General features: G+C 53.7%; 1 protein-coding gene across 3 annotated transcripts in view; it reads right to left on the reverse strand.

Annotated features, from left to right (window-relative positions):
• Positions 1-27,007, reverse strand: part of COL27A1 (collagen type XXVII alpha 1 chain) — a 143,902-nt gene that overhangs the window by 108,463 nt on the left and 8,432 nt on the right. For all 3 annotated transcript variants that reach the window (XR_009541517.1, XM_060154530.1, XM_060154529.1), the window contains exons 3-6: positions 22,552-24,284; positions 14,682-14,735; positions 10,369-10,422; positions 187-240 (exon numbers count right to left, since the gene is read on the reverse strand). Coding sequence is in view for 2 of the 3 variants with exons in the window: in XM_060154530.1 (XP_060010513.1) it covers positions 187-240; positions 10,369-10,422; positions 14,682-14,735; positions 22,552-24,284 (1,895 nt within the window). In the remaining variant the exon portion in view is untranslated. The remainder of the gene's footprint in view (positions 1-186; positions 241-10,368; positions 10,423-14,681; positions 14,736-22,551; positions 24,285-27,007) is intronic.

The following is a 27,007-nucleotide window of genomic DNA, read 5'->3' on the forward strand; positions in this document are numbered from 1 at the left end:
GTTTTGGGTTTGGTGTAGGGAGAGCTGAAGGGCTTTGAGGAAAAAACAGACCCCATCCTTTTCTACTTCCCACCTCCAGCGTTTGTCACGCAGTGACCTCTGTCGGGAGGGTGCGCCCCAGAGCACGGTGATTTCCCGCTGTCCACTCCCCCACTTCCCTGAGCACTGGGGTCCCTGGAAACCTACCTTTGCCCCGTCGTGAGCCTTTCCTGGTGAGAGCCCGGGGTCCCCTTTCTGTCCCTGAAACAAAAACAATTCTACTTTGGCCGCCATGTTGTCTAAAGAGGGTGTCTCCCCACCAACTCTGCTCAACTCCCTGTTCCCTGCTTAAATGCCCTCCCCGCCTACCCCACTCACATTCCTCCACAGGGTCCTCTCCAATCCCATCCCTTCCCTGCTCCAGCACCTCCCATAGCTCCCCACCATGCCTACTGACAAAGTCCAAACTCCTCCTTGGGTGTCCCAAGTCTTCCGTCATCTGGTCCCAGCCATCCTGTCCAGACTTTGCTCTCCTTCCACCAGACCAACCCACAGACGGGGTCCCTCTGCCCCATCCCCAGACCACAGTCCTTCCTTCGCCAGACCTTGCACATCCCTACCGCCGGGTCCTTGCTCAAGCAGTCACTCTCAACCAGAAAACCACTTCTCAATCATCATTAGCCAAACCATAAGCATTCTCAAGATACAGCTTGACTGCGTCCCCCCCAACCAACCTGTAGATCCCTGGGCCCAACGTACAGGTGACGTGTTCCCCCGGGGCTCTCAGAGACCTTCTGAGAGATGTGTCCCAGACGCAAGCTTGATTCTTTCTGATTTTCCTGTCCCCTGATGCTCACCTCACCATCTCTAATTACCTAGGACCAGTGCATCAGCAGCCGTTTAATCTGTGTACAGGCCTTCACAGTTTGCAATAACCCTCACTTCACCAGGTTCCCAGAGGAGCCCGATGAAGTGAGCAACGGAAGTGTTATTACCCCATGAACACATTCGGGGAAACTGAGGCCGGGAGAAGGAAAGGGACTGCCCAGAGCCCCAAGCTGAGGCACCGGCAGAGCTAAGACGAGAGCTAAGACCCTGAATTTGTGACTCCCAGCTCTGCGTTCCAGGACGTCCCGGGACCCGACAAGTTAGAATAGGCAGTGAGTAGGGAAGACACCAACAAGCAGGGTGTCCCCAGTCAGAGATAAGCATTCTTTGTGCCAAGCCTATGGGAGGCGTCCCCATCACAAGGATCCTGGCCCCTAAGAGCACGTGCTCAGGAAAGGGCCCAACAACCACATCTCATACAGGTCTGAAGAGGGTTCCTGGCTGTGGGCCCACTCGTTTGAACCAATCTGATTAAATTACTCAGGAGACAGCCCCTTGGAAAGTCAGTCCCCCTGCTGTCAACTTCCACGAGTCCCTGATCCCTGTCCCTCACCCTCACTCCCAAGCCCCCTCCCCAATCTGGGTCCTGAGTCAGAAGTCCTGGGGTGAAGCCACGGACTCACAGTAGGACCTCAGGCAAGTGACTTCACTTCTCTGAGCCTCTGTTTCCTCACCATTAAAATGTGGGCTGCACAGCGCGCACGCACACACGCACACACGCACACACGCACACACACAGGCACACATGCACATGGGTACATGCTCATACACACACACGTGCCTCACACACACACACAGGCATGCACACGGCTGCATGTTCATACATGCACACATGCACACGCAAGCACACACACACACGCACACGCACACACACACACACACACACAGGCACGAGCACACATACCCGCTGGCATCCAGGTTCCTTGGCAAGGAGCCAGTGGGATCATGGACGTGACACGCAGGCAGGCTGTTTTGGCCAACTTTAGTTCCCATTTGTTTCTTTTCTGCGTCAGCACCCACACCTTCCAAATCCTCAGTCACTCTCCATGAGAAATCACTGCGTTCCAAACTGGACAGAGCCTTAAAGAGGGAGGGCGGCCTTCCACTGCTCACCTAACATGCACCCAACACTGTGCCAGGCCCACTCAATGCAGCACCTCACCAGTCCTCTCACACCCACTTACTGAACTGCAGGACCAAGACCGGGGTTCAGGGAGGCTCAGTCAAAGCCCGGGGTGACGTGCAGATAAGAGGCAAGGTCTCACTAGGTCTGACTAGGTTCCCGGTCTATCTGACTCCAGAGCCCTCGTTTACAAATGGGAAGCCTAGATACTTCTCCCATACGCTCTCCCACTGCCCCAGGCTGCAGGCCAGCCCCTCCTTGCTAGGACCCCAACTCTCTGTCCACCTGGGTCCCTCCAGGTCACTTCTGCAGGACTCGCCTCTGTGATCTACTGCCTCATGCTACAGCTGCCCCTTGCTGACACTCTCCCACCCTCGGCTGTTCACAAACCCAGTTCCAATGTCTTTTATGTCCATGTGCAAGGTCAGGCCCAGGGCTACCCAGGATTCCAATGGCTAAAAAAGGACAGCAGCTTCTCCCCACCCTGACCTTGCCCACCTCGGTCTACATCCTGTTCTGTCATTTTACAAAAGGGGAAACTGAGACCCAAAGGGATGCCAGAGTGGCTCCCTTGCCCAGAGTCCGTATCCAGGCATTTTAGTTACTGTGGACTGCTCTCTGCATTCTCGGCAGCCAGCACAGTGCTTGGGACGTCATCCCTGCCCGAGTACAACACCAACAAACACAGGTATTTACTGAACATCTACGATGAGTCCCATCTTCAGTGCACACAAGGAATACCACGGTGGGGATCAAGACACAGCTCATGCCTGTGGGGACCAATCAAGGGAGAAACCAGAGACCAGTAATGATAATCTGCACTAGCATTTCCTGAGTGCTCTTCTAAGCCTTCAACACATAAATCTATGAGGTAGCAATGATCACTCTCCCCATTTCACAGATGAGGAAACTAAGGCCCAGAGAGGGTAAGTGATTGGTCCAAGGTCACACAATTTGTAAGTGCGATTTAGACTCAGGAGGTCTGCTTCCAGAGCCTAAGAGCTTTACATTTCAATACACTGCAGATGAACAACTATGATCCAGCGGTAAGTGGAGTACAGGAGGAAGTAGGGGGGCACTTGACCCAGACTGAGGGTAAATCAGCCATGCTAAGGCTGGAGGAAGACAAGGGGGGAGCCAGATGAAGTCTGGGCTCCAGAAATGCTCAAGGCACCCTTGGTCAAGTGAAGGTGTGACTTCTGGGATGGAGAAGACTATCCATCTTCTCAGCCAGACTCCTGCAAATTCTCCAGTAAGAGATATAAGGAATAATAAGGTCTAATTAATTGTTTACACATTGGTGAGGATGAGAACCTGGGTGCCAGACCCAGCTCTCCAGCCAACGAGCCTGTGTGATCTTGGACAAGCCCCTTTCCCTCTCTGTGTACAGAAGAGTAGACTCTGCCTGGAGTAGTTAACAGAGACTTGAGGAACTAGAAGATGGTTGGGAAGGTATACCCTAAACCGTAAATGCTACAAAATATAGCAGGGATAGAAACTATGAGCTCCTTTCCTGCAGGTAGGGTTGGGAAGGTGGAGAGAATAGAAGGCTTTGGGTAGATGAGGCCTCGAGAGGGGCTGAGACAAAGAAGGAACAAATCATGAAGGACTGGAAAATTCTGGGCCAGAAGTCCTCTGTGCAAATCATCTTTTGCAAGACACAAGATCCCAAGTACATAGCCCAGGGGAGGCATCATAAAAATATTTCTCAAGTGAGAAAATGAATGAATGGAGTCTCAAGAGACAACTCTAGGGCTGGGATTGGGTCAGATCTGTCCCCAGCCTTGGAAGGTCCTCTGAAGATTCACTAGGTCTTTCTTTCACCATCACTACTACCATTTCATGTGTTTATAAGTTCTGGCCATGGCAATAAGGCAAGAAAAACAAATAAGATTACTAAGATTTGAGGAAAAAGAGACAAAAATATGTCTTTTTTTGCAAGTAATATGAGTGCCTGTCTAGAAAACCCAGGAGAACTAACTGAAATACTGTTAGAACTAATAAAATAATTCAGTAAAGGGCATGGTTATAAAATAAACACAAAAGTCCAAATATACAAAGTCAATAGTTCTTTTCAATAGCTGAGAGCCAGCTAGAAAATATAATGGGGGAAATATTCCATTCATAACAGCAAGAAAAATATAAAATTTCTAAGAACAAACTTAGGCAGAAAGGTGCAGGATTTATGCAATAAAAACTATAGAAGTTTATTATGAGATGTTTTAAAAACTCAGCCAAATGGGAAGATATGCCATGGTTTTAGATAGGAAAAGTTACTAATTTAAAGATGATAATTCTTCACAAATTAATAAACGCATTTAATACAATTCCAAGAAAAACCCCAAGGGAGTTTTTTAAGGAGATTATTAAGATGGGCATAAATTTTATCTGACATATTAAATAGCCAGAACAATTTTTTTAAAGTGGACGAGGGAGACGCACAGCAAAAAACTAATAAATGTCATAAAACAGTATTTTACTAGCAATATACAAACGCAATAATGAAACATATTTGAGTGGCCTGGAAGAGACCCTGGTCTATCATATAATAGTTAGTGCAGGATAAGTTATTTAATAAATGATGAACTACTGGGGGAAAAATAAAGTTATACCTCATACCCACTCCCATGAAGATTAATTCCAGATGGTTTAAAATTTTAAGAGTACAAATGATATTATAAAATGACTAGGAATATAAGTGAATACCTCTCTGGTCTTCCTATGGGAAAGAAATGTCTAACTATTAAAGTAAAGAACCATACATTCTACATATGGTACAGCTCTCTCCATACTACCTGACATATTGTAAGTTCCTAATAAGTGTTAGTTATTATTGTTAGTCCAAAAAAAAAAAAATAGGTAACACTCTCACTTGTGAAAATCATCATGAATAGTCTTAACAGGCAAACAAAAAATTTGAAAATACTTGTAAGGTAGATGAAGGCTTAATAAGCCTTCATATATAAACACAAATAATTTTTACAAGTCAATAACAAAAGATAACATCCTGGGACTTCCCTGGTGGTGCAGTGGTTAAGAATCTGCCTGCCAATGCAGGGGACATGGGTTCGAGCCCTGGTCTGGGAAGATCCCACATGCTACGGAACAACTAAGCCCGTGAGCCACAACTACTGAGCCCGCGTACCACAACTACTGGAGCCCGCGTGCCTAGAGCCTGTGCTCCGCAACAAGAGAAACCACTGCAATGAGAAGCCCACGCACTGCAACAAAGAGTAGGCCCCACTTGCTGCAACTAGAGAAGGTCCGCGGGCAGCAACGAAGACCCAACACGGCCAAAAATAAATTTAATTAATTAATTAATCTTTAGGAAAAAGATAACATCCCAACCCCAAAAATAAACAAATTCATAAATGGTGAAATGCAAATGGAAAACAAATGTAAGAAAAACATTCTTCTCAAAGATGATCAATGCAGTGAAGTGAATTGAAAACAATAATGAATTATCTTTTTCAAACAACCTCCTCTAATGCTAGCGGTGGCATGGATTGGTTCAATCTTTTTAGAAGGCAATTGTTAATAAAATTACAGCTAAACACTATATAGCACTTACGGGCAAGGCATATTTTAAATTATTCATATATATATGTATGCGTGTATATATGTGTGTGTATATATACTGATATATAGATAAATATACAGATATATCTCTCTCTATATATATATATAGATAGATAGATAGATATTGCTTAACCAACAGTGCTAAAGAGCTATGGAGCGAATAGACTTGTGGCTGAAACTATGGACTTTGGAGTCAGACAGTAGAGGGTTCAAATCTTGTCTCTGACACTTATCAGAAACAGGCTAGTTACTTAGCCACTTTGGACCTTAGTTTTCTCATCTGTAAAATGGGGGTAATAACATCCACCCTGCAAAGCAGGTAAAGCTGTTGGCCAGTCCCTGGCCCACAGGCTGTTCAAAATGCAGTCAGCGCCTATCACTGGGCAAGGCCACTGCAAGAGGCCTGCTTCCCTCTTGATACTTTCTAGACTTTTCCACATTTTCTTTAATGAGTATGCCCTACCTCAGTCATCAGAGGAAGGGGAAAGGGAGGCTGGGGCCCAAGGCCCGAGAATCCTGTAAGGGCTGGCTCCACCTCAGCTTCTAGCAGCTCTGCTAACAGTCACTTGGGTTACTGAGCATGGCCCCTCTTGCCCACCTATTCTCCCCGGGTGCCCAAGGGCCCCTAGTAATCCTGGGTAATTCACTGCAAACCGAGCAGGCCAGAGGAGGGAAGAGGAGGCCGGCTGCCAGAGAGAGTGGGGCCAGGTGCCTCGTCGCCCAGCACAGGCACAGCTGGAGCCCTGCCCGCCTCTGGTCCAGAGCTTCTTACCCCACCTGGGCCCTGCATCCCATTTGACTTCACCTGGTTCAGCATCAGCATCACCATCGGGGCAGCTCCAGGCCTCCCCATTGGTCACCCTTCAACTTGCTGGCCACCGACCAAGCTTCTCAAGCTGCCTGAGTGGCCTTCACAAACCCCATCTGATCGTGTCACGTCTGCTAAAAACCTCATGCCTTCCTGCTGCTCTTTGGATAAAGTCCAAAAGTCTTAGCACACCCACCAGGCCTGCTGCCCTCCCCAGCCTCCCCCCGCCCCTTGGCCTGGTCGCCTGCTGCTCTTCAGACCTTGGTTCAACCTTCCCACCCTCTGGGAAGGCAGGCTTCACCTCCCAGACCAGGTTAATCGCCATTCTGTGGGGTCTCTGAGCACCCAGTGCCTCACGTGGAGCCCTTTGCATGGAGTGGTCAGCTTATTTCCACAACGGCAGCGACCGTCCCTGTCTGTGCCCCATTGTAGGCCGGGCACCTTGAACGTGCTGACAGCTGACCACTTACCACAGGCCAGCACTGCTCTTAACTCAGTTATACCTCATGACAACCCAAGGGGGCAGCTACTCTTATTACCCCATTTTCCAGATAAGGAAACTGAGGCATGAGAAGTTCAAATAATTTGCTCACAGTCACACAACTAAAAGGTGACAGAGCTGGGACGGGAACTTCGACCGTCTGGCTCCAGAGTCTGTGCTCTTAACCACCGTGCTTTCCTGCAGCAATAACTACGGGCCGGTTGGACACACGACTCAACCCTGGGCCTCCAAGGTCAGCTAATGCCATCCACCCAGGGTTGTGGCTTCTCTGCCTCATTCTCAAAGTCCTTGATCTTGACTCCCTGCGGGACCTGACAAACCCTCTTCTTGATTTGAACGTGGGGCATATGGGTATGTGGTACATGGGGAAAGCCTTGGGCTCTGGAGCAGGCATGTGGGGTTGAAGCCTGGCTCTGGTCTGTACCAGCTGTGCAGCCCTGACAAGTGTCTTCCGACTGGCAAACCCAAGGACCCGAAATACAGCCCCGCCACTGCTGGTCACTGCAAGTGACCCCAGTAAGGCATTGGCCCTTTGGGTCTTTGCTCCTCTGTGACCTCAAGAGGGATGAAGTGCTCTGTCTCCCCTTTTTGATTCCTCAATCCACCAATCTCTGCCATCCTTAGTCTGGCAGGGGGATCTTTAACCCACAAGGCCATAAGCTCCCAAGGGCTCAATAAATACAGCACAGGAACGACCACACAGCGACCCAGCCGGACAAAGGGCAGGCTCCCTGCCACCACGCAGACCCTGCCTGTTTGGCTGATTTTTCCAACAAAAGCACATAGTAGGTGCTCTATAAATGTCTGTTGATTGAAGGAAGATGAATGGATGGGGGCCCCAGAGGCAGCTCTCGAAGCCAACACCGTGCGGAAGAGGAGGAACCAGCACAGAGCCTGGAGGAGGCCAGCCCTACAATCCCACCGGGTCTCCTCCCAGACCCAGAAGGGATCTGGTAAACAGCGAGGACCCTCTCCCCAGAATCACATCTATTCCTGCAGATCCATGACATTCCCTTCCAATCTTGGATAAGTCAGGAATTCCATCCGGGAAGAGCCTCTCTTTAACCCTGTCCTGGTCAAGCCACAGATTGAGAGCAGCCCAGGGCCAAAGCCCAGCAGACCGGGCCTCCCATCCAACTGATCTGTCCCGGATCCACCTCTGCTCACTCCTTAGACTCACAACCAAGTGTCCAGGTAAAGGGCATGACTTTTCCCCTTGGCATGTTATGCAAGTTCTAATGGGAGAAGAAGACGCCCATTCCAGTGTGTTTTCTGGAACCCTCACCCTTGTTCGTTTACACAGAAGCAGGCTGGAAGCCTATCCGTGAGGCCCTGAGTCCGCAGGTCCCAGCTCCATGTGGCAGCAGGAGCGTCAGGACTACTGAGCCTCCCGCACCACACCCAGAGCTGCTCCTGAAGGTGGCCAGAACAGCAGCTGGTGGGTCCTCCTCCGGCCTCTGCACATCTGCTGGCAGGATGGGGGTGGGCTGCAGGCCAGACTGGAGCTGAGGCGCTGCAGTGTGGGGCAGCCTGGACCGGGGAGAAGCTGATGGAGCATCTGCCCCAGAAGCAGGGGGTCACGTTTGGGGGCGGCAGGGAGGGAGGACCAGACAGGCCCGGGGCAGGCCGAGAAAGGCGTGTTCCTGAGCAAACCTGGCAATCAAAACAGTGGCCAATCCTCAGCATCTCGATGTACGCCACGGCCTTGGAGACCGGAGGCCTCTGCAAAGTAGAAGTCTTCCAAGGAGCTCCCCCCTCTCTGCCTGACCCATGGGGGCAGGTGCCACTGCCGTTTCTTACAGTGTCTTAATCCACCTGAGCCTCAGTTTCCCCATCTGTAAATGGGTGCAATATCTCCACCTATCACCCAATGATAATGAGATCATTAGGTCTTTGTGGGGATCAAATGAGACAGGCTACATGAAGTGCATGCAGAGTGCCTAGCCCACAGTAAGGGTCCAATATACGGTGCTTACTACCATCAGTGTTTGCCTTGTTAAAACCCAGAGCACCTCCAGGCAGCTGCTGGCCCCTAAGCAGCTGAGGCCTCCGTGCTCGCCTTCCAAGTTAGGACCCCAGTCCAGCCCTGGCCGAAGTCACACCTACAGGGGGGAGGCGGGGCTCCCGCCGCCGTGCGCGAGGGCTGTGCGCTGGCGCTCTGGTGTCACAGCGTCATACATCCAGGGCTACTTGTGTACATTTGTCCCAAACTTCCGGACAAGGTGGGCAGAGGAACTCTGCCCTAGGAGTCAAGCCTGGCCTTTGGAGGATGTTCAACCGTCAATCGCTGCATGAGCTGGGGCCAGTCGGTTAATGGCCTTCCTCAAGCCACTAGCCCTTTGTAATGCGTTAGCAAAGAAGGACCCTGAGCCCAGGCCAACCAGGGCCCAGGGGTGCTCTTCACCTGGCCACCCCACAGCTGACAGCGGGGCAGACCCTCTGCCTGTCCTGGCCTGCCCCACACTCTCTCGGCACGGTTGCTGTGCTCTTGGCTTCCCCGAGCCTGTGTCTTCCTTCCCCTCCTCCTATTTCTCCAGCTATCACTCGAGGCTTCTCCCTGGAACCTAAATAATGCTGGCCCCGTACTTTTCCTCGTGCTTCTCACTCCACGCGCCACCCTGGACAGCTCTGTTCTCTGCCTGTGCTCCAGGAAGGCACCAAGGCGCCCCGGGGCTGGAGCCCCCGACACTCATCAGAGCGCCAGTCACGTGGGTTTCTGGTCCCATCTAAAGTCCAGAGATGGCCTCTCTGTGCTGGCCACCCCCCAGGGCTCCATCTGCAGCTCAGAGTTCTCCTGAGTTTCAGAATGTCTGCGAATCACCTCCACCGGGCCGGTCTACAGATTCCCAGATGCAACATTCCTTCTTCCGGCTCCTCGATTTGGTCACCTAGGCTAACACCAGGGCGTCACCATCGCTCTCCTCTCGCCCATCACCGAGTCCTCCCTACCTCACCTCCACATTGTCAAGGTGCCCACTCCCCTCCTCCCACACCCCCACGCTGGCCTGTATCACCCCAGGTCTCCCTGCCTCTGCTCTGGTTCCACACCCCCCAGTCCATCTTCCACACGGCATCCGGGGTCTTTCTCAAACATGATCTTTCCACGTCCCTCCCGAGCTCAAAACTTGACATGCCTCCCCAGGGTGTGTCTTATGACCCAGTAACACGTACATTCGAGCTGGACCTTCACAGCCCTCCCTATTTAGCAGCAAATGACCTTTCTTTCCACTCCCTCTGAGGGCCTTAGGTTCCAGCTGCCCTTCTCCCCCTCAACCCCTCCCCACCAGAAGCTAAACTCTTAACTCCTCAGTGTCTCCAGCCCGGTACAGGGCCTGGCACCTGGGAGGCTCCAGGGAGTGCCTGAGGCCTCCACAGTGACCCTGAGGCCCAACCACCAGGAGCCTCTAAGAAGAGAAGCTCCCCCAATGCAGCCCTAACCTCAGCATCCGTCCCACGGCTCTCCCTCCAGACCCCACAGCAAACACTCACTTTGGCTCCAGGAGGGCCGGGGAGGCCTGGATTTCCATAAGGCCCAGGAGGACCCTGAAAGGGAAAAGAAAAAAGAGATGAGGGGAAAATAGGGGTCAGGGCCTGGCACTTCCGCCCACCCATCTGCTGGCTCTTCCCTAGTCAAGTCTCAGCAGTCTGGCCATAGCAGCTGCTTGCAGAGAGGCTCCCCTGACGCCCGGCCCCGTGCTAAGCACTTTCCGCGCATTATCTCACTTTAACCTATTAACCCACAAGGTAGGTGCTACCACGATTCCTATTTTCAAGATGAGGAAGCTGTTGCTCAGAGAGGTTTATAACTTTCTCAGGTCACCCAGCTGCTAAGGGGCAAAGCTAGATCTCAACCTCAGATGCGTGGCTTCAGAGCACAAGCCCTTAACCCCTGAATGTGACCACCTTTCTGTGCGCTCTCCACCTGGCCCCATGAGCCCCTCCCACACTCGCTTCCTCAGGCTCAGAGCACACTTAGCTGTTTGCTGCCCTGACCATGCCTGGTATGGATACTTCCTCTCTGTAACACTTTTTTTTTTTTTTTTTGCGGTATGCGGGCCTCTCACTATTGTGGCCTCTCCCGCTGCGGCGCACAGGCTCCAGACGCGCAGGCTCAGCGGCCATGGCTCACGGGCCCAGCCGCTCCGCGGCACGTGGGATCTTCCCAGACCGGGGCACGAACCCGTGTCCCCTGCATCGGCAGGTGGACTCTCAACCACTGCGCCACCAGGGAAGCCCTGTGTATCATTTTGTCATGCTGTCCCATCATCTGGCATGCCTTTCCCACCCATCCCCTCCAGCTGAAATCCAACCCATTCTTCAAGGCCTGGCTTTAATGCCACCTCCTCCAAGGAACCTTCTGGGACTCTTCCTGCTAAAGGGAACCTCTCCAGACTTCAGACTCCAACTGGACTCCGTATGAGCCTCTGGAGTTGCGAGCCCAGTCAAGGGAGCACTTGGCTGCTCTGAACAAACGGGCATCCCTCCTGTGGCCCCAACACGTAGTCAGAGCTCTCCCTTAGATTCCTACATGCTCTGAGCTTACAGGGTCCCCCAGGGACCACGAAGCAGCTGGGAAGACTGAACTCAGAGAGTCAGAGTCTTGGCCAAGGTCACACAGCAGAGTAGCGTCCAAGAGAGGGCCGGGACCCAGTTTTTTTGGCTTCAAGTCCAAGGCTTATTCGTGGCACTGGATTTTCCCAGGCCATATTTGAATCTCCCTTACAACAGCTGCGGCCTTATGTCCACTTTCTCTGCAAAGGCCCTGGGCTAGCGTCCTGCAGCCCAGTAATATAAACAGAGTCCTAAGAGTTGAATACTTTCTGGAGGTCTTTTGTCCAACAGGAATAATCTGAGGCATTGGGGATGGAGACAGGGACCTCGAGGGGTGCCCCCTACTACAACAGCCTCTAGATACACTGCCCTTGTCCCTGCCCCCTCTTGACTCATCTGGCTGTGTATGAATTTGCTTCCTTCCTCTCTCTTCAAGGCCAACTTCCCAGCTGCAGCCTGTCACATTCTGCCCAAGGCACCTCCCTCTTCCTCCATGCCTGAGCTGGGACCCTCCCCTTCTCCATCCATGTGGAGGAGGAACAGAGTTGAGAGGCTCACTCAGTCTGGGGAATTTATAACGGTGTCATGGGTGACCTCCAAAATAATCAACCCTCCAGCCCCTTCCCAATATTTCACCAAACGCTGTCTCCTGGCACCTAGATGCAATATGGTCCCAGTTCTGAGCCTTCCCCCTCTCCAGCCTCAGTCTCCCCATCAGTTCCATGAATGACAGGGACTCATGGTGTCTAAGGAATCTGGAAGACCTCAGAGCTTCACCCCAGCCTGGGCTCCTGGGCTCTAACTTTAGAGCTCAGCCTGAATTGGGAAAAGGTTGGACGGGGGTGTTTGAGGAGGGGACCTTCACATCTAGCATTCTAGAACCAGGCATGGGCTGTGCCAGGCAATGTCAAGATTGACTACCTCTCCCCAGTTGTGCCCCCAGCTGCCCTAAAGATGGAGGGATAGAGCGCTCGGCTACCCCATCTGCAGCTTGTGAAGGTGAGGGCTTCCTGCTTTCCCATCCCCACTCCTCCACTCCTCTCCAGCCACTGCCTTGCAGAGAAATGAATCACATAGTTGACTGAGAGCCAAGCAGACCGACTCTACAAATGCTGCAGCCCAGAAAGCCGAGTGGAGGGAGGGCCTAGGGATTCCCCAGCATCCCTCGATGGGTCGAGGGAGTATGCAGAGGTGGAAAGGGGCCAGCCACAGAGCTTTGGATGACCTCAGATAAAGCCCTGACCCTCCCTGAGCCCCAGAACCACCATCTGTACAGAGGAACTGGGATTGTTTAATCCCCGCATTCTATTATCTTTGGCATTTTATGATCTATGGAATTTCCAGTCTAGAAACAGGGTGATGGGCAGCAGGGAGTGGGGAGTACTCCGAAAGCCTGAGAGGGATGTCAGGAGAGTCATTCCCTCACTTGTGGAATTTCAGAGCTGGTAGGAACTTTGGATGGAAATGCCTTACCATGATCCAGTGTTTTATAGATGTGGAAACTGAGGCCCAGAATAGGGAAGGGACTTGCCTAAGGTCACACAGCTTCTTGGGGGAAATGCTCTTGACTCCCAGACTAGAACCCATCGGCAACCATTTGCTCAGCACCTCCTGCACACAGGGTACTCTGCTAGGCATTGGGTGAAAAAGAAAAGTCAACAGCGCCTGTCTCTGGCCCAGAGAGGCTCAGTTGAGTTGATGGAAAAATTAGCGCAACAGGTAGTTTAAGAGTCAGACTGTCTGCTGCTCTGGAGTCAGACTGTCCGGGTTCCATCCTGGCTCTGGCATTTACTCTGTGTTTGAACTTATCGAAAGCAACTGAACACTTCTGAGCCTCAGTTTCCTCACTTGTAAAATGGGGATAGTATTGGAACTTACTTATCGGGAAGGCTGGGAAGATGGGATGAGATCCTGCATACGCCACCCAGGTGACAGAGTTCAGTGGTCAGCGTGAACTTTTACAAAGCGACCCATGCCAGCCAGAGGGGCAGTGAAGTGCCGCAGGAGCGCCAGGAAGGAGGTGATCATCAGAAAAGGAGGCGGCATTTGATCTGAGCTATGGATGGAGGAGGAATTTGCCAAGGAAGACATGCCGGGTCAAGAGGACAGTCCAAACAAAGGCACAGAGGCTAGGGGCTCAGGAGGAGTTTGGAGGCCCAGGCAGACTGCTACGTCCAGGGGCCTCATCCTGGTCCCAGGCTACAAGGTCCCTTGGCCAGCATTGTCCATGATACCTCTGTGGTCCCCAGCTCTGGGCAAGTGCCCCATGGAGACTCCAAAGCCAGGAGGAAATGCCACTTCAGACAGCAGATTCCAGAGCCCTGGGCCCAGGGAGCACAGGGCCAGGTCTGGAGGGAACTAGGGCTCGAGTAATTGCATAACCAGAACCAACCTCTGGGCTCAGAGCTAAAAATATGCCCCAGGCAGCTATCTCTGCCAGGGCCTCGCCAGGCCCCCAGCGTGGGAAAGGCTGATTCAGCCTGGGCACAGATGCCAGGCGCCATGGGTCTGAGCCCTCTTGGGAAAACGACAGATTTCTCTCCAAGAGGACCCCTAAGAGTCCCAGTATTATATGATTAAGAGCCTGGGTTCCAGTCCTAGCTCTTCCATTTCCTAGTAATTTGGTTTTCTCATCCCTAAAATGAGAGTGGTCACACTGGCCCATGGGGGTCCTGGAAGGAGAGAGGATCAAAATAAGACAGCATTAAGTGACATGCCAGGCATAACAGACCAGAGCTGTTTTTCACTCCGAGGTTCCGGCTAGCACCTACCAGCCACCAAAGCCCTGCCAAGCCATTCTCCAGACTCTGGTTGAACCTCTCAGCATGGGAAGCTCACCCCATCCCTGGCACGGCCCATCTGGTTGCCTATGTCAGCATCGCTCCCCCAGGTTGTCCCAGCAGAGACGGGAAGATGGATGCAAGTGTCATCCTCTCCCAAGTCAGCTTTTTTCCTGGACAAACACTAAAGCCCATCAGCTGAGGGGATGGGCAGAAACCCCTTCTCCACTCCAGGCTGCCAAGGGTGATACCCACAATAGACAGCATAGACTCTTCAAGAGGTTCTCACGGTCCCAGGCCACGTCTGGCCACACAGTGCCCCCTAAGAGCCCTATGTCCACTCCAATGGACAAAGTGGAAAATGGGTGCCAGGCAGCATGAGGACACACAGCAAAGCTGAGACTTCAGGGTCGATGGGGTACAGGACACAGAGCCTACCAGAACGCAAAAGGACAGCGCGTGATCACTTACCCGAGGACCCCGTGCACCAGGAGGTCCAGGGAGCCCAGGCAGCCCAGGGGGACCCTGAATAAAAAGCAAGAAGACAGCATCAGTGCCCAGTGGCAGAAGAGAATGGAATCATGTAGTCATTCAACAAACCTATCCAGAGCTCTGGGCATGGAAACCCTATGGTTGAGAAGAGGGATCCCTTGAGGTACCTACCTGAGGAATGCATGCTCTTTGGGGTTTTCAGGCCATTGCAGCTGCTGTTTCTTGGTCTTTGAAGCGCTCATCTTTTATCACTCAACTAACTTAGGGTGTTGCCTCCTCCAGGAAGCCTTCCCTGATCCCTCCCCTAAGTTGGGCCAAGCCCTTTCTTTCCCGCTGCTTTAAAGGCCACTGTATTATATTTGGGGAATTATCTGCTTAGAAGCCCGTTGCTCCCACTAGACCATGGTCTCCTCAAAGGAACTAGTGGGATATGAGTCATCTCTCTCTCCCCAAGGCTCAGCAAGAGATCTCAGAGTTCAGCCAAGTTATCTGCAGAGCCTCAGCAGAGAAGGGACTTGTCCAAGGTCACACCAGCATCTCTGCACCACGGAGCGGCAGTGTAGCATCAAGGGTGTAAGCAAAGACTGCTGCATCAGACAGGCCTGGGTTCAAATCCCAGTGCTGCCACCTACCAGCTGGGTTTGGGCAAGTTCCTTAACCAGACTGTGCCAATAAAATGGAGTAATAATGCCCTCCTCATTGGATTATCGCGAGGATAAAATGAGATGGTAAACATATAACACAATGCCTAGTATGCAATCGTCACTCAAATGTTCCACCTATTCCAGCGGTCACAGCCGGGTCCGACCTTCATCACCACGCCCTGAGAATGCGCAACAGCCTGCTCACTTGTCTCCCTGCCTCCACCCTCTCCCCCCTCCAGTCACCTTCCCAAGGCATTCCCCCTGCTCAACAACATTCAATGGCTCCCCATCTCCCACATAAGACGGGCCTAACCCCGCATCATGGCATTCAGGGAGCACCTGTCTGGCCTCACCTCTCTTCCCTTCCCATAGGAAGCAAGTCAGCCCAGCAGACTTACAAAACCGCAGTCTGACCTTTGTTCAAATCCTGGTCTTGCCACTTAATAGCTGGAGACTTGGTGCAAGGCCTTCAGCCTGAGTCTCCACGGTTCTCCTTTACCATAGCTACTGCCCTGTCTACCCCAAAGGAGTGAATGAGGATTAACTAAGTGCCTGATGTAAAGAACTGAACACAGCCTTCAAAGGAAGCCAGGCTTTCAAGGATGTGTGAGGCCTGGGGAATTCATTTGTTTCAAATAACCATCAACGAGATTCCAGGTTTCCTGCCCAGAGTTAAAATCGGTGTTGAAAACCCAGTATGATTTGGCTGGTAATTAATCCAGATCTCACGCTGGGCAGCCTTGATTCACAGTTCTGGTCTGTGAACACCACGTGCTTGCTCGTCCATAAATAAAAATCAGAAGAGAGATCCAGACAGGCAGATATGGGTACCAAGGCCCCAGGGTCACTGGAAAGAGCCCCGGCTGGAGGGAGGGAGGCTCTGCGTGACCTAGTGCAAGTCCTGGCCATCTGAGCCTCCAGGTACCTCTGGCCAAACTGGCAGCAGGCAGCATTCCTTCCATCCAGAGCCCAGGGGCTGGGTGGACAGTTTCTAGTCTTTTATCTACCTCTGGGGGTTGGAGATTCAGGGCCAGCCTACTCTCTGCTCCTCCCTGGGAAGTAGTAGAATACAGTATAAGACAGGGGCCTGGGTCCACACTGGGCGCCCTCACTTACTAGCTGTGTGGCTTTGGGCCAGCTCCCTCCAGCCTCCAAGGCTTCGTTCCTTAACTGTAAAATGAGGCTGTACCAGCACCTAGCTGACAGGTAATCTGTAAGACGTGCAAATCCTAGTGCCTGGTCCACAGTTAATGCCCAGCAAGTTAGTGCTGTTTCTGTAAAGCAAGTGGCTGGAAACTCCCCAACTCAAAATTTTAAGTCACCTTCCCCAGCATCTGTTTGGGGGGAGAGCAAAGGTTTCCCCTCCTAGAAGGTCCTCCTCGGCCCTATTCTTCCAGGTGACCCAGAATCAAGGGGAAGTGCGGGGTGCTGAGGCCAAGCATTACTGCAGGTACCTTTATCATGACTGAACCCTCTTCACGGATGAGAAACCACAGATAGGCTCGGAGAGGCAAAGTGATCTGCTCAAGGCCACACAGCTAACAGGTAGGGCCTGGATTCAACCAAGGATCATTTGACTTGTTCTCTTATCCTGGGCAGCTTCCTCACAGGCAATCTCGGCCAGGTGCGTCGTGACTAGGTGCGCAACCTTGGGTAAGTCCCTTCCCCTGTGTGGGCATCTGTGAAATGACTATCCCAGAACCTTCCCAACACTGGCGTTCCCTGAATTTCTGTGGTGATGTCCTCCTCTAGGTTTTCCAATGGGAGAGAAACGGTGAGATCACGTCCATCTCCCAGAGAAGGTGGCCAAGGCCCGGAGGGGTGAAAGATGGTGCAGGGCTCCAGGGAGAGGCAGTCTCCGTGGGGTGTAGCTCCCCGGTGGGCCCTGGGACAGCCACCACTGCAGTGGCCTGGACACACCCTCTTGGCATCCAGCCTGGAGTCTGACCTCATCCTTGACATCTGCAGAACAGACTCTAAGTGCCAGGCAGGACCCACGGCCCCGCCTGGTGATGCCAGTTCACAGCTGGACTCCTTGACATGGCAGCCCAGCAGCCCAGCTGCGGCCCCAGGCAGGCCTGACCCTCCCACACGCAGTGAGGCTGGGTGCCCCCTGCCCTTCTCGCTTGATCCGAGACCCTGCCTGCTCACCGTGCAGTGGAAAAACGCTGCCATTTCTTTCCAGGGCCTGAAGCCTGAGCGGGTGACTCCGGGATGATTCACAAGGCCAGGGTGGGATTTTTCCACTCCACGCTGCAAACAACGGGGCCTCTGAGAGGGCCTGGAGCTGAGGGGGAGGGGAGCGGGGGCTGCAGGCCTGTCTGGGGGAGGTGGATGAGGCCTGGGCTCGGGGCTCACGCAAACAGAGCCATGGAAACAACCAGGCAGCCGCTCTGGGCTTCCCCCAAGGGTCCTGGCCTCCAACAGTCAGGCCTAGGGGAACCCCATCCCCCGGAACAAGTCCACCCTTGTGTCCAGCTGCAATAGCCCACCTGCCAAGCCTTGCAGAAGGAAGTAAGTCCTGGCTGGCATGGCCCCTGGCAGCAGGCAAGGAGAGGTTTCGCAGGCCTGGGATCTGGGAGACCTGAGTCCAGTCCTGAGTGAGCTGCTAACAGCCAGGTGACCCTGAGCAATGACCTTTCATTCTCTGGGTCTCTGCTCAGTGCCTGCTGCCTGGTGGGGGAGGCAGGAGATCTCAAAAGGCCCTCCCATCTCTAACCATCTGAGCTCACGATTATTCCCAAGGTTAGCCCAAAGGGCACTGAGCTTTCCCCAGTCTCTGTCCTAGGGAAGGGCCTACTGGGACAGGCCTTGAGCAGATTACTTCATCTCCCTATGCCTCTGGGTCTCAGTTTTCCCAGCTGTAAAATAGGAATACAATACCCCCTTTTTTTTTTCCCCAAGATAATGTATGCGCGTGCTGGTTATTCTCCATTTGCTCCCCAGATCCATTCTGTGCCCTGGGAAGCTGACCTCTACAGGCTGCACTGCCAGGCTTCCCCGCTCTCTGCTTCTGGCTGAGTTTGGTCAATGGGAGACCCCAGCAAGAAACTTCTTCTTCCAGTAGAAGGAGAGGGCGGGTGGGCTATTTCTCTCCCTGCTCCCTCCTTGCTGTGCTATAGTTTGGTCCCAGCTCCTGTTCGAGACCCCTGTTCATGCTTTAACTCTCACTGGCTTCTAGCAACACCTTCCCCTCCCCTTGTAATTCACGTTGGACCCCATGTGCTTCTCCAGCCCCTGTTGATTCCTTTGATGATGCCAACACCTCTGTAAATAATGCCTTCCTTAAACTCTCCTCGATTACCCTGTTCTCTGCCTGGGGTCACAGGACACAGCACACAAACTGCTTAGCACAGAGCCTGGCACGCAGCAGGAGCTCAAAAATCATAGGCAAAGACAAAGCAAAATGCCCCTCCGTTCTCTTGGATTCTAGATGATACCAGTGTAAGGGGTGAATTGCTCAAGATCTAGCCCTGATTCCTAACTGCCAACGGCATGAAGGCCCTCCTCTGCCAGAACCTCTTGGTTCTCTTAGGGCAACAATGCCCCTACCTCAACCATTTGCACATCAACAATCAGCCACACACATCCACTGGAACCCATATTCTAAAGCTGGGTGCTTTACGCCTCTCATCTCAGACAACCCACACAACTTTGGAAAGGTAGGTGGTACCATACCCTTGTTTTACAGAGGCCAAAAACTGAGGTTCAGAGAGGTTAAGTGACTTGCCAAAGGTCACACAGCACCTAGCACCTAGAAGGCACTCATTCAACATTTGTTGAAAGAATGAAAAGATGGCTGGATAAGGGAATGGTTCAAACCCAGGTCATTCCAAATCCAAAGTCTGTGTGCTCTTGCACTACAAGCGCCTCCTTACTGCACCGGCAGCAAAGATCTGTGTAACCTCAAAGAGCCTGGCCTGCGTGTCAGGACAACCTGTTTTCCGTAAGGATCAAATTCCTTCATTCATCTCCCAGATAGTCATGGAGCATCTGCTGTGGGCCAGGCGCTCGGCCGGGTCTCCCCGAGGTAACGCTTGGAAAAAGTGCAAGGGTGTGCAAATGCCAGCAGCCTGATCGTGAATAAATAAGGCCTTGACTCGCCTCCTCCTGGGCGTGGGGCTTCTGTGCAGCTTCTGTGCAGCCTCTGTGAACCACAGCTTCCCGCCCCTAGTCACCCGGGGCCAAGCTCAGCTTTTCCATGTTCCCCCTGCTCCTGGGGCTCCCACAGAGCTCCCTCCCGCAGTGCTACAACTCCTGGCAGGCCTGGGCCCACAGCTCTGTCTCAGCCTCTGCCAGTCTGTCCCGTGCCCCTCGAGAACCATGCAGAACTGGCCAGACACAGCCTTGAACACCCTCTCAGGCTCTGAAAGGTCCTGCAGTCATTTCTAAGAAGGGAGCTCTCCCAACACTGGGTCATAGCGGGGAGACAGCCCCAGGGAGAGGAAAGAAGTTCCCCAAATCACCCAGCAAATCGAAAACTCCAAGGCAGCCCTGGAGATTCCTCAACCGGCTTCCTCACAGGAGTTGGGAGCTATTACCGTCTGCAGAAACCAAAGCTTAGAGTGGGTCGGGACCGCAGAGCTAGTAAGGAGTGGAGCCAGGATTTAAACCCAGGTCTGCGTGTGCCCAGACTGGGGACAATTAAGCCCCATGTCCCGGGCAGCACAGCTTCTGCTCTGCTGGGGTTAGATCCTGAATGTATCTGAGGGTTTGGGGCGGGGATAAGAGAAAACAGAAGAAACACGAGTTCTTGTCACTGCTGTTCAAAGATGCCACCTCAATGAATAATTTCTGATATCTGGTGAAATATAAATGACCAGTTCGCCACCAGTTTGCCACAGCGGACTGGACAAAGCTTCTAGAAGCTTCTTGGTTCCTACTGGAGTGAGACTAGGTTCCGAGCCGGGGGGAGGGTGGGATTAGGGGACAGCACGGGACATGAGGCAGCATGGCACCCGGGCACACTGATGTCTTCCCTCTTGCCCTCATCTGTTCTGGGCTGGAGAAGGAGGAAGAGCCATGGTCCTCACTGAAGCTGCATCCCAGCTCCTCCTGCAAGAACATGCTGCGTGCCCTTGGCCAAGTCTTTTGTCTCCCCAACCCTGGTCCTCTCATCTGTAGAGGAGGGGTTAGTGCACACATCCTACCCGCCTGGATCAGTTTCTACAAGGTCCTAAAGGGAGATGCCACGTGTGTGGAAGTAACTCATGAACGTGATAGGTACAGAAACAGAAGATTTTTTAGACATTGAACTCTTCACTTGAGACCAAGGACAGGGCCTGACACAGCGCTGAAGCCCTCAGCCTCTCAGCCCTGAGTCCTAGGGTCTCAGAGCAGACACTCGGGGTGGGGGGTGGGGCGGCGGGGACTGGAATGTGCTGATCTTGGAGTCTGGAGCTGGGGTGTACACTTCAGCTCTGCCTCCCACGTGCTGTGTGGCTTCTGAGCGAATCCTGGCCCTTTCTGGACACAGTGTCTAGGCTCCTTACCCGCCCAATGATGAGGGTGAACTGAATGGTCCCTGAGCACCCATCCCCTGAACAGGTCAACTCCAGCACCTTCTTTGATAAGGGGCGAAGTTCAAGACCAGATCTGGCGGGAGGACTCACTTCCTGCTGACCCACATCACCAAAGCCCAGGAGGCTCAGGCACCCGAAAGGCCCAGCGGCAGAGTCTACACCCTGAAAGCCTGCTTCTGCTCCAGTTCTGCTGGCTTGGACACGGCCTCCCTCATTCCACGTCACACACAGCCTTGGGGGACAGGGTTGGCCTCCTCCACTCGGCGGGGGGACCTTTCACCCCCTTTGACCTCACAGCCAGTGAGGCCAACCCCTCCACAGCTTGGGAAGCTGAGCTATCACAGGCCAAAGGTACCTGGTGCCCGAGTACGACTGGGTAGCCTGGAGGGGTGAAAAGGGTTTCTCCTGCTTCGCTCAGCTCCCCACTCCATACCCTGCCAAGTTCAGAGCACGGGACTTGAGCAGAATGTTGACATAATTGCAAAGCAATGCATACAATTTCCGTAAGTTCTACAATATGGTTATAATAAAAACGGGCTCTCGGTCCCCTTGGAGACAGGCTGAATAAATATTATTCCTAATGATTATTAAAACTCATTAAGTGTGTTTGTAAGGCCTGGGAATTCCCAGTATCTGCCACTGTCTCCACATTGTGGGGAGCCTAACCCCAAGCACGGAGCCTGGTGGGCGATCCGGCCCCGGGAAGGAGGAACCCACACGGTGGTCATCTCCAAGGAAGGAGAACAGAGCAGAGGCCCGAGCTTTCTGGAAACTCCATCTTATCATTCCCCACCCGGAGGAATTGGCCTCCAGCTGCAGAAAGGTCGCTGCCCCTGGAGACAGTCCCAGGCATGCCGGAGGCATCGACCCTGAGACCGTTTCCTGCACGTGGAAGGTTCTTTCTCTCTTCCTTGACCCTCCTCACCCCGAACTCCTCTACCAGGGGCCACACATCAAATGTCTACAGGAGCCAGGCAGGTAACAGAAACAAGATGAAAGGACTGGGTTTGAAGGCCAAGCGGGAGACGTGTGGACAGGCACACACAGGAGGGGGCCTGTCCTGTCTAAAGCAGCAGCCCTGACACAGCCGCAGCCCACGGGCCACTGCATCTCTCCCTCTTCCAAGAAAAGCCGGTCACCCAGTCTTTTAGAAGAAATCTCTCACATTTAAAAAATATTAATAACTTATTAAACATTTTTAAACAATGCTGCACGTGCAAAAGAAAACACACTCAGCCCTACCCATGTGCGACCTTCGCCTGAAACTCGCAGACAAGCTGGTGAGCTGGAGGAACCCTGTTCCAGGGCTCAGGCCTTTGGGGACTGCGTAACCTGGGGCCAGTCAGTTCGTGGTTTTCCTTAAGCCGCTCAACCTTTACAGTGAGGCTAGCAAAGAGGGACTTGGGGCCTGGGTTAACCAAAGCCCAGGGTTTGCTCTTACCTGGAGAGGGCCACCAGACCCAAGCCCACCCCAGGGGATCACACATCTGGGGCAGGGTGTGCAGTCACGAATACAGCCGAGGTGGGGGCATGGGGGACCCGGGTTGGAGTCAAGGCCCTGCCTGTAAGCAGCTCCCTGCTCTAGGCTGCTTCACTTCCTCTGCCCCGACCAGGAGCAACTGCCTCCCTGCCCCAGTCACCCGCTCAGGCTCCAGGCCGCAGGCACGCCCCACCCAGTCTTACCGGTAAACCACAGTCTCCCTTGGGCCCCGGAGGTCCCATCAGCAGCAGGAAAGGTGTGGGTCCCACCAGGTGGAAGAACGAAGAGCCAGTGCTCATGGGCTGGGGGCTGGAGGACAGGAATGGCGCCGGGGCCAGCACCGGGGCCGGGGTGGTCTGCTGGCTGGGCCGCAGCTGCCTGGGGCTCGGCCCAGTTGTCGGATGGTTAACTGGGACATCCCTGGCTGCCTTCCCAGGTCTGAGAGGGACGGCCTTCCAGGGGCTGCTCTTGGATCTGACTTTCTTTGCGGCTTCTGGCCCAGCGGGTTTCTTGCTTCCAGTGGGGACTGAACCAGGAGCGAGGGTGGGAGGCATCGCTGTGGCCTGTGGCCGGGCAGTCCTGGAAGCTCTAGGACTGGGGGCAGGTGATGGGGGCAGGCCGGCGGGTCGGGGAGGTGTGTGCGTGTTGGTGCGGGCAGGGGCTAGCTCACTGACATGACTGCTCGTCTTGGCCTCCGCCTGGACCACTGGGGGAAAAGACCTCTTAGAGGAGCTGGCAGCAGGAGGTAGGGGCCGGGTGCTGGGTGCTGGCTGTCTGGGCGTCACAGGGTTCCTCTGGATAGGCTTCACTGTGGGACAGGAGACTCTGTCAGGAACTGGGTGGGAGGTGGGTAGCACCGGCTTCTTGGTTGGGGGCGCTGCCTTTGTGAAGGAAGGCGGAGCTGCCTTCCGGGTGGGGCGGGGACTTTTGACAGGGGCCATCGAAGGAGAAGGGGCCGAAGGCTTGGTGGGGTGACTTCTGGGGATTTTGGTGGCTGTGCTCTTCTGCAGTGGCTGGACAGGCCTGGTGGAGCTGGCGGGAGAGGCTGGGGGCACGGGAGGCAGCCCTTCACTGGCTGACAGCCTGGCAGGTGGCAGGAGGGTCCGGGCTGGGCCTCCACCCGTGAAGGGCTGGTGTGGGCCTGTGCTGCTAGTCCTTAGGGGCTTGGCGGGCACGGCAGGCATCACAGTCACCCTGGGCCCCCTGCCTGCTGGCCGTGACGCCCGGGCTGGCGTGGCAGTGGTCAGGTTCTCCAGGCCCAGCAGGGCAAGGTCGGTCTGGAAGGGGAGGGGTATGCCAGAGCCTCGGGGGAGGAAGGGCCCCAGCTGGGGCCGGTACGTGTCAGCCTGTCCACACTGCTTTCTCAGGTGGGTACAGTAATTGTGAGCGACCTGCGTCACGGGGTAGATACTGAACTGACACAGGGCACCTTCAAACTGGACTGCGTGTGGGCTCATCTTCCCAAAAAGGAACACGCCCTCAGGGTCAAGTGCTGGGTCCCTGTGGAACGGCAGCGGGACAGGCACCCGGTGCTGCCCGCAGGCCGTCACCAGGGTGACGGTGCGGCCGCGGAGCTCCAGGGCCAGGTGATGCCAGTGCCCGTCGTGCACGTCGAGGTCGAAGGCCACGGAGCGCCGGGGCCCCAGGTGGACGACTGTCTTGCCGGGGAGGAACTGCAGGCCCAGCTGCAGCTTGTGCTTCCGGCTGCGGACGGCGAAGAGGAAGGCATGGTTCACCCGGTGGGAGCAGAGGCTCAGCACCAGTGCCAACTCTGTGCCCAGGGCGGCAGGGACGACGGCAGCCGTGGGGGCCTGGAGCCGGGCCCGCTGCGTAAAGATGAATCCTGACTGGAACGGAATGACCCCTGGGGGCGGGGGGCTCCGGCCGCCCGCTGCCTTCGTCCAGCTGAGGCCCAGCTTTTGGAGGACGTCCACATCTGGAGAGGGAGGGCAGAGGGGGAGAGGACACAGTCAGGGCCTGCTTCCGGCTGCACAGACGGTGAGGACAGTCCACCCGCTGCTACCTGCTGCCCCATGGCTGTGGCTGATAGCACAGAGTTGGAACCAATCCCTCGTCTGGCTACGTGATCCTGCATATGCAGACCATCCTCCACTTATGATACAGTTACATCCCGATAAAGCCAAGGTAAGTTGAAAACATCCTAAGTCAAAAATGCATTTAATACACCTAACCTACGGAACATCACGGCTTAGCCTAGCCTACCTTAAATAGGCTCGGAACACTTACATTAGCCTACGGTTGGGCTAAATCATCTCACACAAAGCCTACTTTATAACAAAGTGCTGAATATCTCACATAATTTATTGAATACTATAAGTGAGAAACAGAATGGTTGTACTGGTTCAGAATGGTTTAAGTGTATTGGTTGTTTCCCCTCATGGTCTCGTGGCTGATTGCGAGCTGTGGCTGCCACTGCCCAGCATCACGAGAGAGGATCATACTGCATATCGCTGGCCCGGGGAAGGATCAAAATCAAAAACTCGAAGTACGGTTTCACTTTTGCACCATCATCAACTCAAAAAATCATAAAATCGAAACATCGTAAGTTAGGGACCATCTGTAGCGGCTAAAAACACAGACTCTGGAGCCAAACTTCCTGAGTTCAAATCCCACGACTTACTAGCCTTGTGACTTCAGTGCCTCGGTTTTCCCATCTTTTAAATGGGGTAATAGTAATACCAAACTCAGAAGGACGTTGTGAAGATTAAATGAGAATGCACTTGGAAAAAAATGCCTGGCGCAAAATAAGCACTTTTGAAGGAGAGCTGTTAATATTAAAAATCATGATAATCACCAAATGCTAGAACTAAGGGTATAAGAGCCTGCCCACCATGGTTTGTTTCCCCTTCTCTCTTCCTTGAAAGCCATATCCTCCAGGAAGCTGGCCCATAAGTGAGGGAACGACAGGAATGTTCATGTCACCAGAGCTTGGGAAGGCTGTCCAGGGGACCTGACTAGTTTCACCATCGTTTTCACCCAGTCTCCTTCCCACCCCCGAAGTCTCTCTCAGGCTGGAGCAGACTGGGGGAGCTGCTGTCTACACAGAAGGCAGAGGACATTTCCAATGACTCCCTTCCTCCCTGTGTGGCCTTGGACAGAGCAGAGGAAGTAATCGAGGCATCCCTGCAAACTCTGTCCTCTGGCGAAGCGTCTGGACATGGGACCGTGGTCTGGCCAGGTCACATCCGCCTGGTAATTATGCCGACTGGGCTTGCCAGAGCAAAAGGAGGGCTTCCAGGGTGTTTATGGAAAGGTTTCCTGACCTTGCCTCTCGTCGGGTCATTCGACCTCCCCCAGTTGGCTGAGCTGCCAGTGTCTGCAGAAGCCTGCTCAGGAGCTCCATCTCAGCAGGAAAGGAGAGGCTGCCTCCGGAACTGGGTTCTGGGAAAGGTCCTCAGGTCCCCTCCTCTGAGCTCAGCATCCTAACCCCTGAGTGTGGAATGCTCTCTCCCTCATCACCTGGAGCAAGAGGGGGGTGCACGGGGCTGAATGCAACCAGCTCTTAGTAGACCCTAGGTCAACCACTGTGAGATGGACAGGTGGATGGACAGAGAGATAAATGGGCTGGAAAAAGCTGAGAACCTGAGTGCTGGTAACATGGCAGCATAATGGTTCCATAGCGGGCTCTGGAGTCAGAAGGCTGGACTTCAGAGCCAGACAAGACCACCTGTGAGTCCAGACCCTGAGCCTCAGTTCTCTCTGCTGTAAAACGAGGCTGCAAAGAGTGCCTACCTCATCGAGGTGTTGGGAGATGAAACGGAGGTCTTCCTTATTATCTATCCTCACCCACCCCTGCATCAGGTACCTCTGGCCAAGTCTATTCCTGCCCCCCAGGCCTCAGTTCCCCTGCCTGAAAGACAAGGGAAACCGGACCTGGAGGTGGCCACAAAGTGCTAAGAATGTTCTAAGAACTCTGTAGCTGTAGGCTGCTGTTTCACGTTGGCTTGGATTGAAGACTCTTATTCTTCCCTAGGACCCGAGGGCCTTCACTTCCCTTCAAATTTCTCCTTTCTCCCACCTGTCTGTCCCCAAGTCCTAAGGTAAAATAAACCACACTGTTTAAGGACTGTGAGTAGTAGCATACTTTATACGTTTAATCACTGAAAGCCTCTTACTATCGTGAGATACTTCTCACTATAAACAACTTAAAAGGGAGGAGCCACTTGTAATGACAGAAAGTCACTGCTCCCTGTCCCACCTCGGCAGCCCCTGAGAGGCTCTCAGGCCTGCACACATCTCTCCCTGCACCCTGCAACTTACAGCCGCTTGCGCTCCCTCAGGGAAGATGACAACCGGCCGGGCCAGGTGGCACCGAGGAGGTTTCCCTTATCATCCTCTCCAGATGGGTTTTGTTTTTGTTTTTTTTTGCTGCATTGGGTCTTCATTGCTGCACACGGGCTTTCTCTAGTTGTGGCGAGCGGGGGCTACTCTTAGTTGTGGTGCGCGGGCTTCTCATTGCGGTGGCTTCTCTTGCTGTGGAGCATGGGCTCTAGGGCATGCGGGCTTCAGTAGCTGTGGCGCATGGGCTCAGTAGTTGTGGCTCACGGGCTCTAGAGCGCAGGCTCAGTAGCTGTGGCGCAAGGGCTTAGTCGCTCCGCGGCATGTGGGATCTTCCCGGACCAGGGCTCGAACCCGTGT

Source organism: Lagenorhynchus albirostris, chromosome 7, assembly GCF_949774975.1.
Source record: "Lagenorhynchus albirostris chromosome 7, mLagAlb1.1, whole genome shotgun sequence".
NCBI lineage: Eukaryota > Metazoa > Chordata > Mammalia > Artiodactyla > Delphinidae > Lagenorhynchus > Lagenorhynchus albirostris.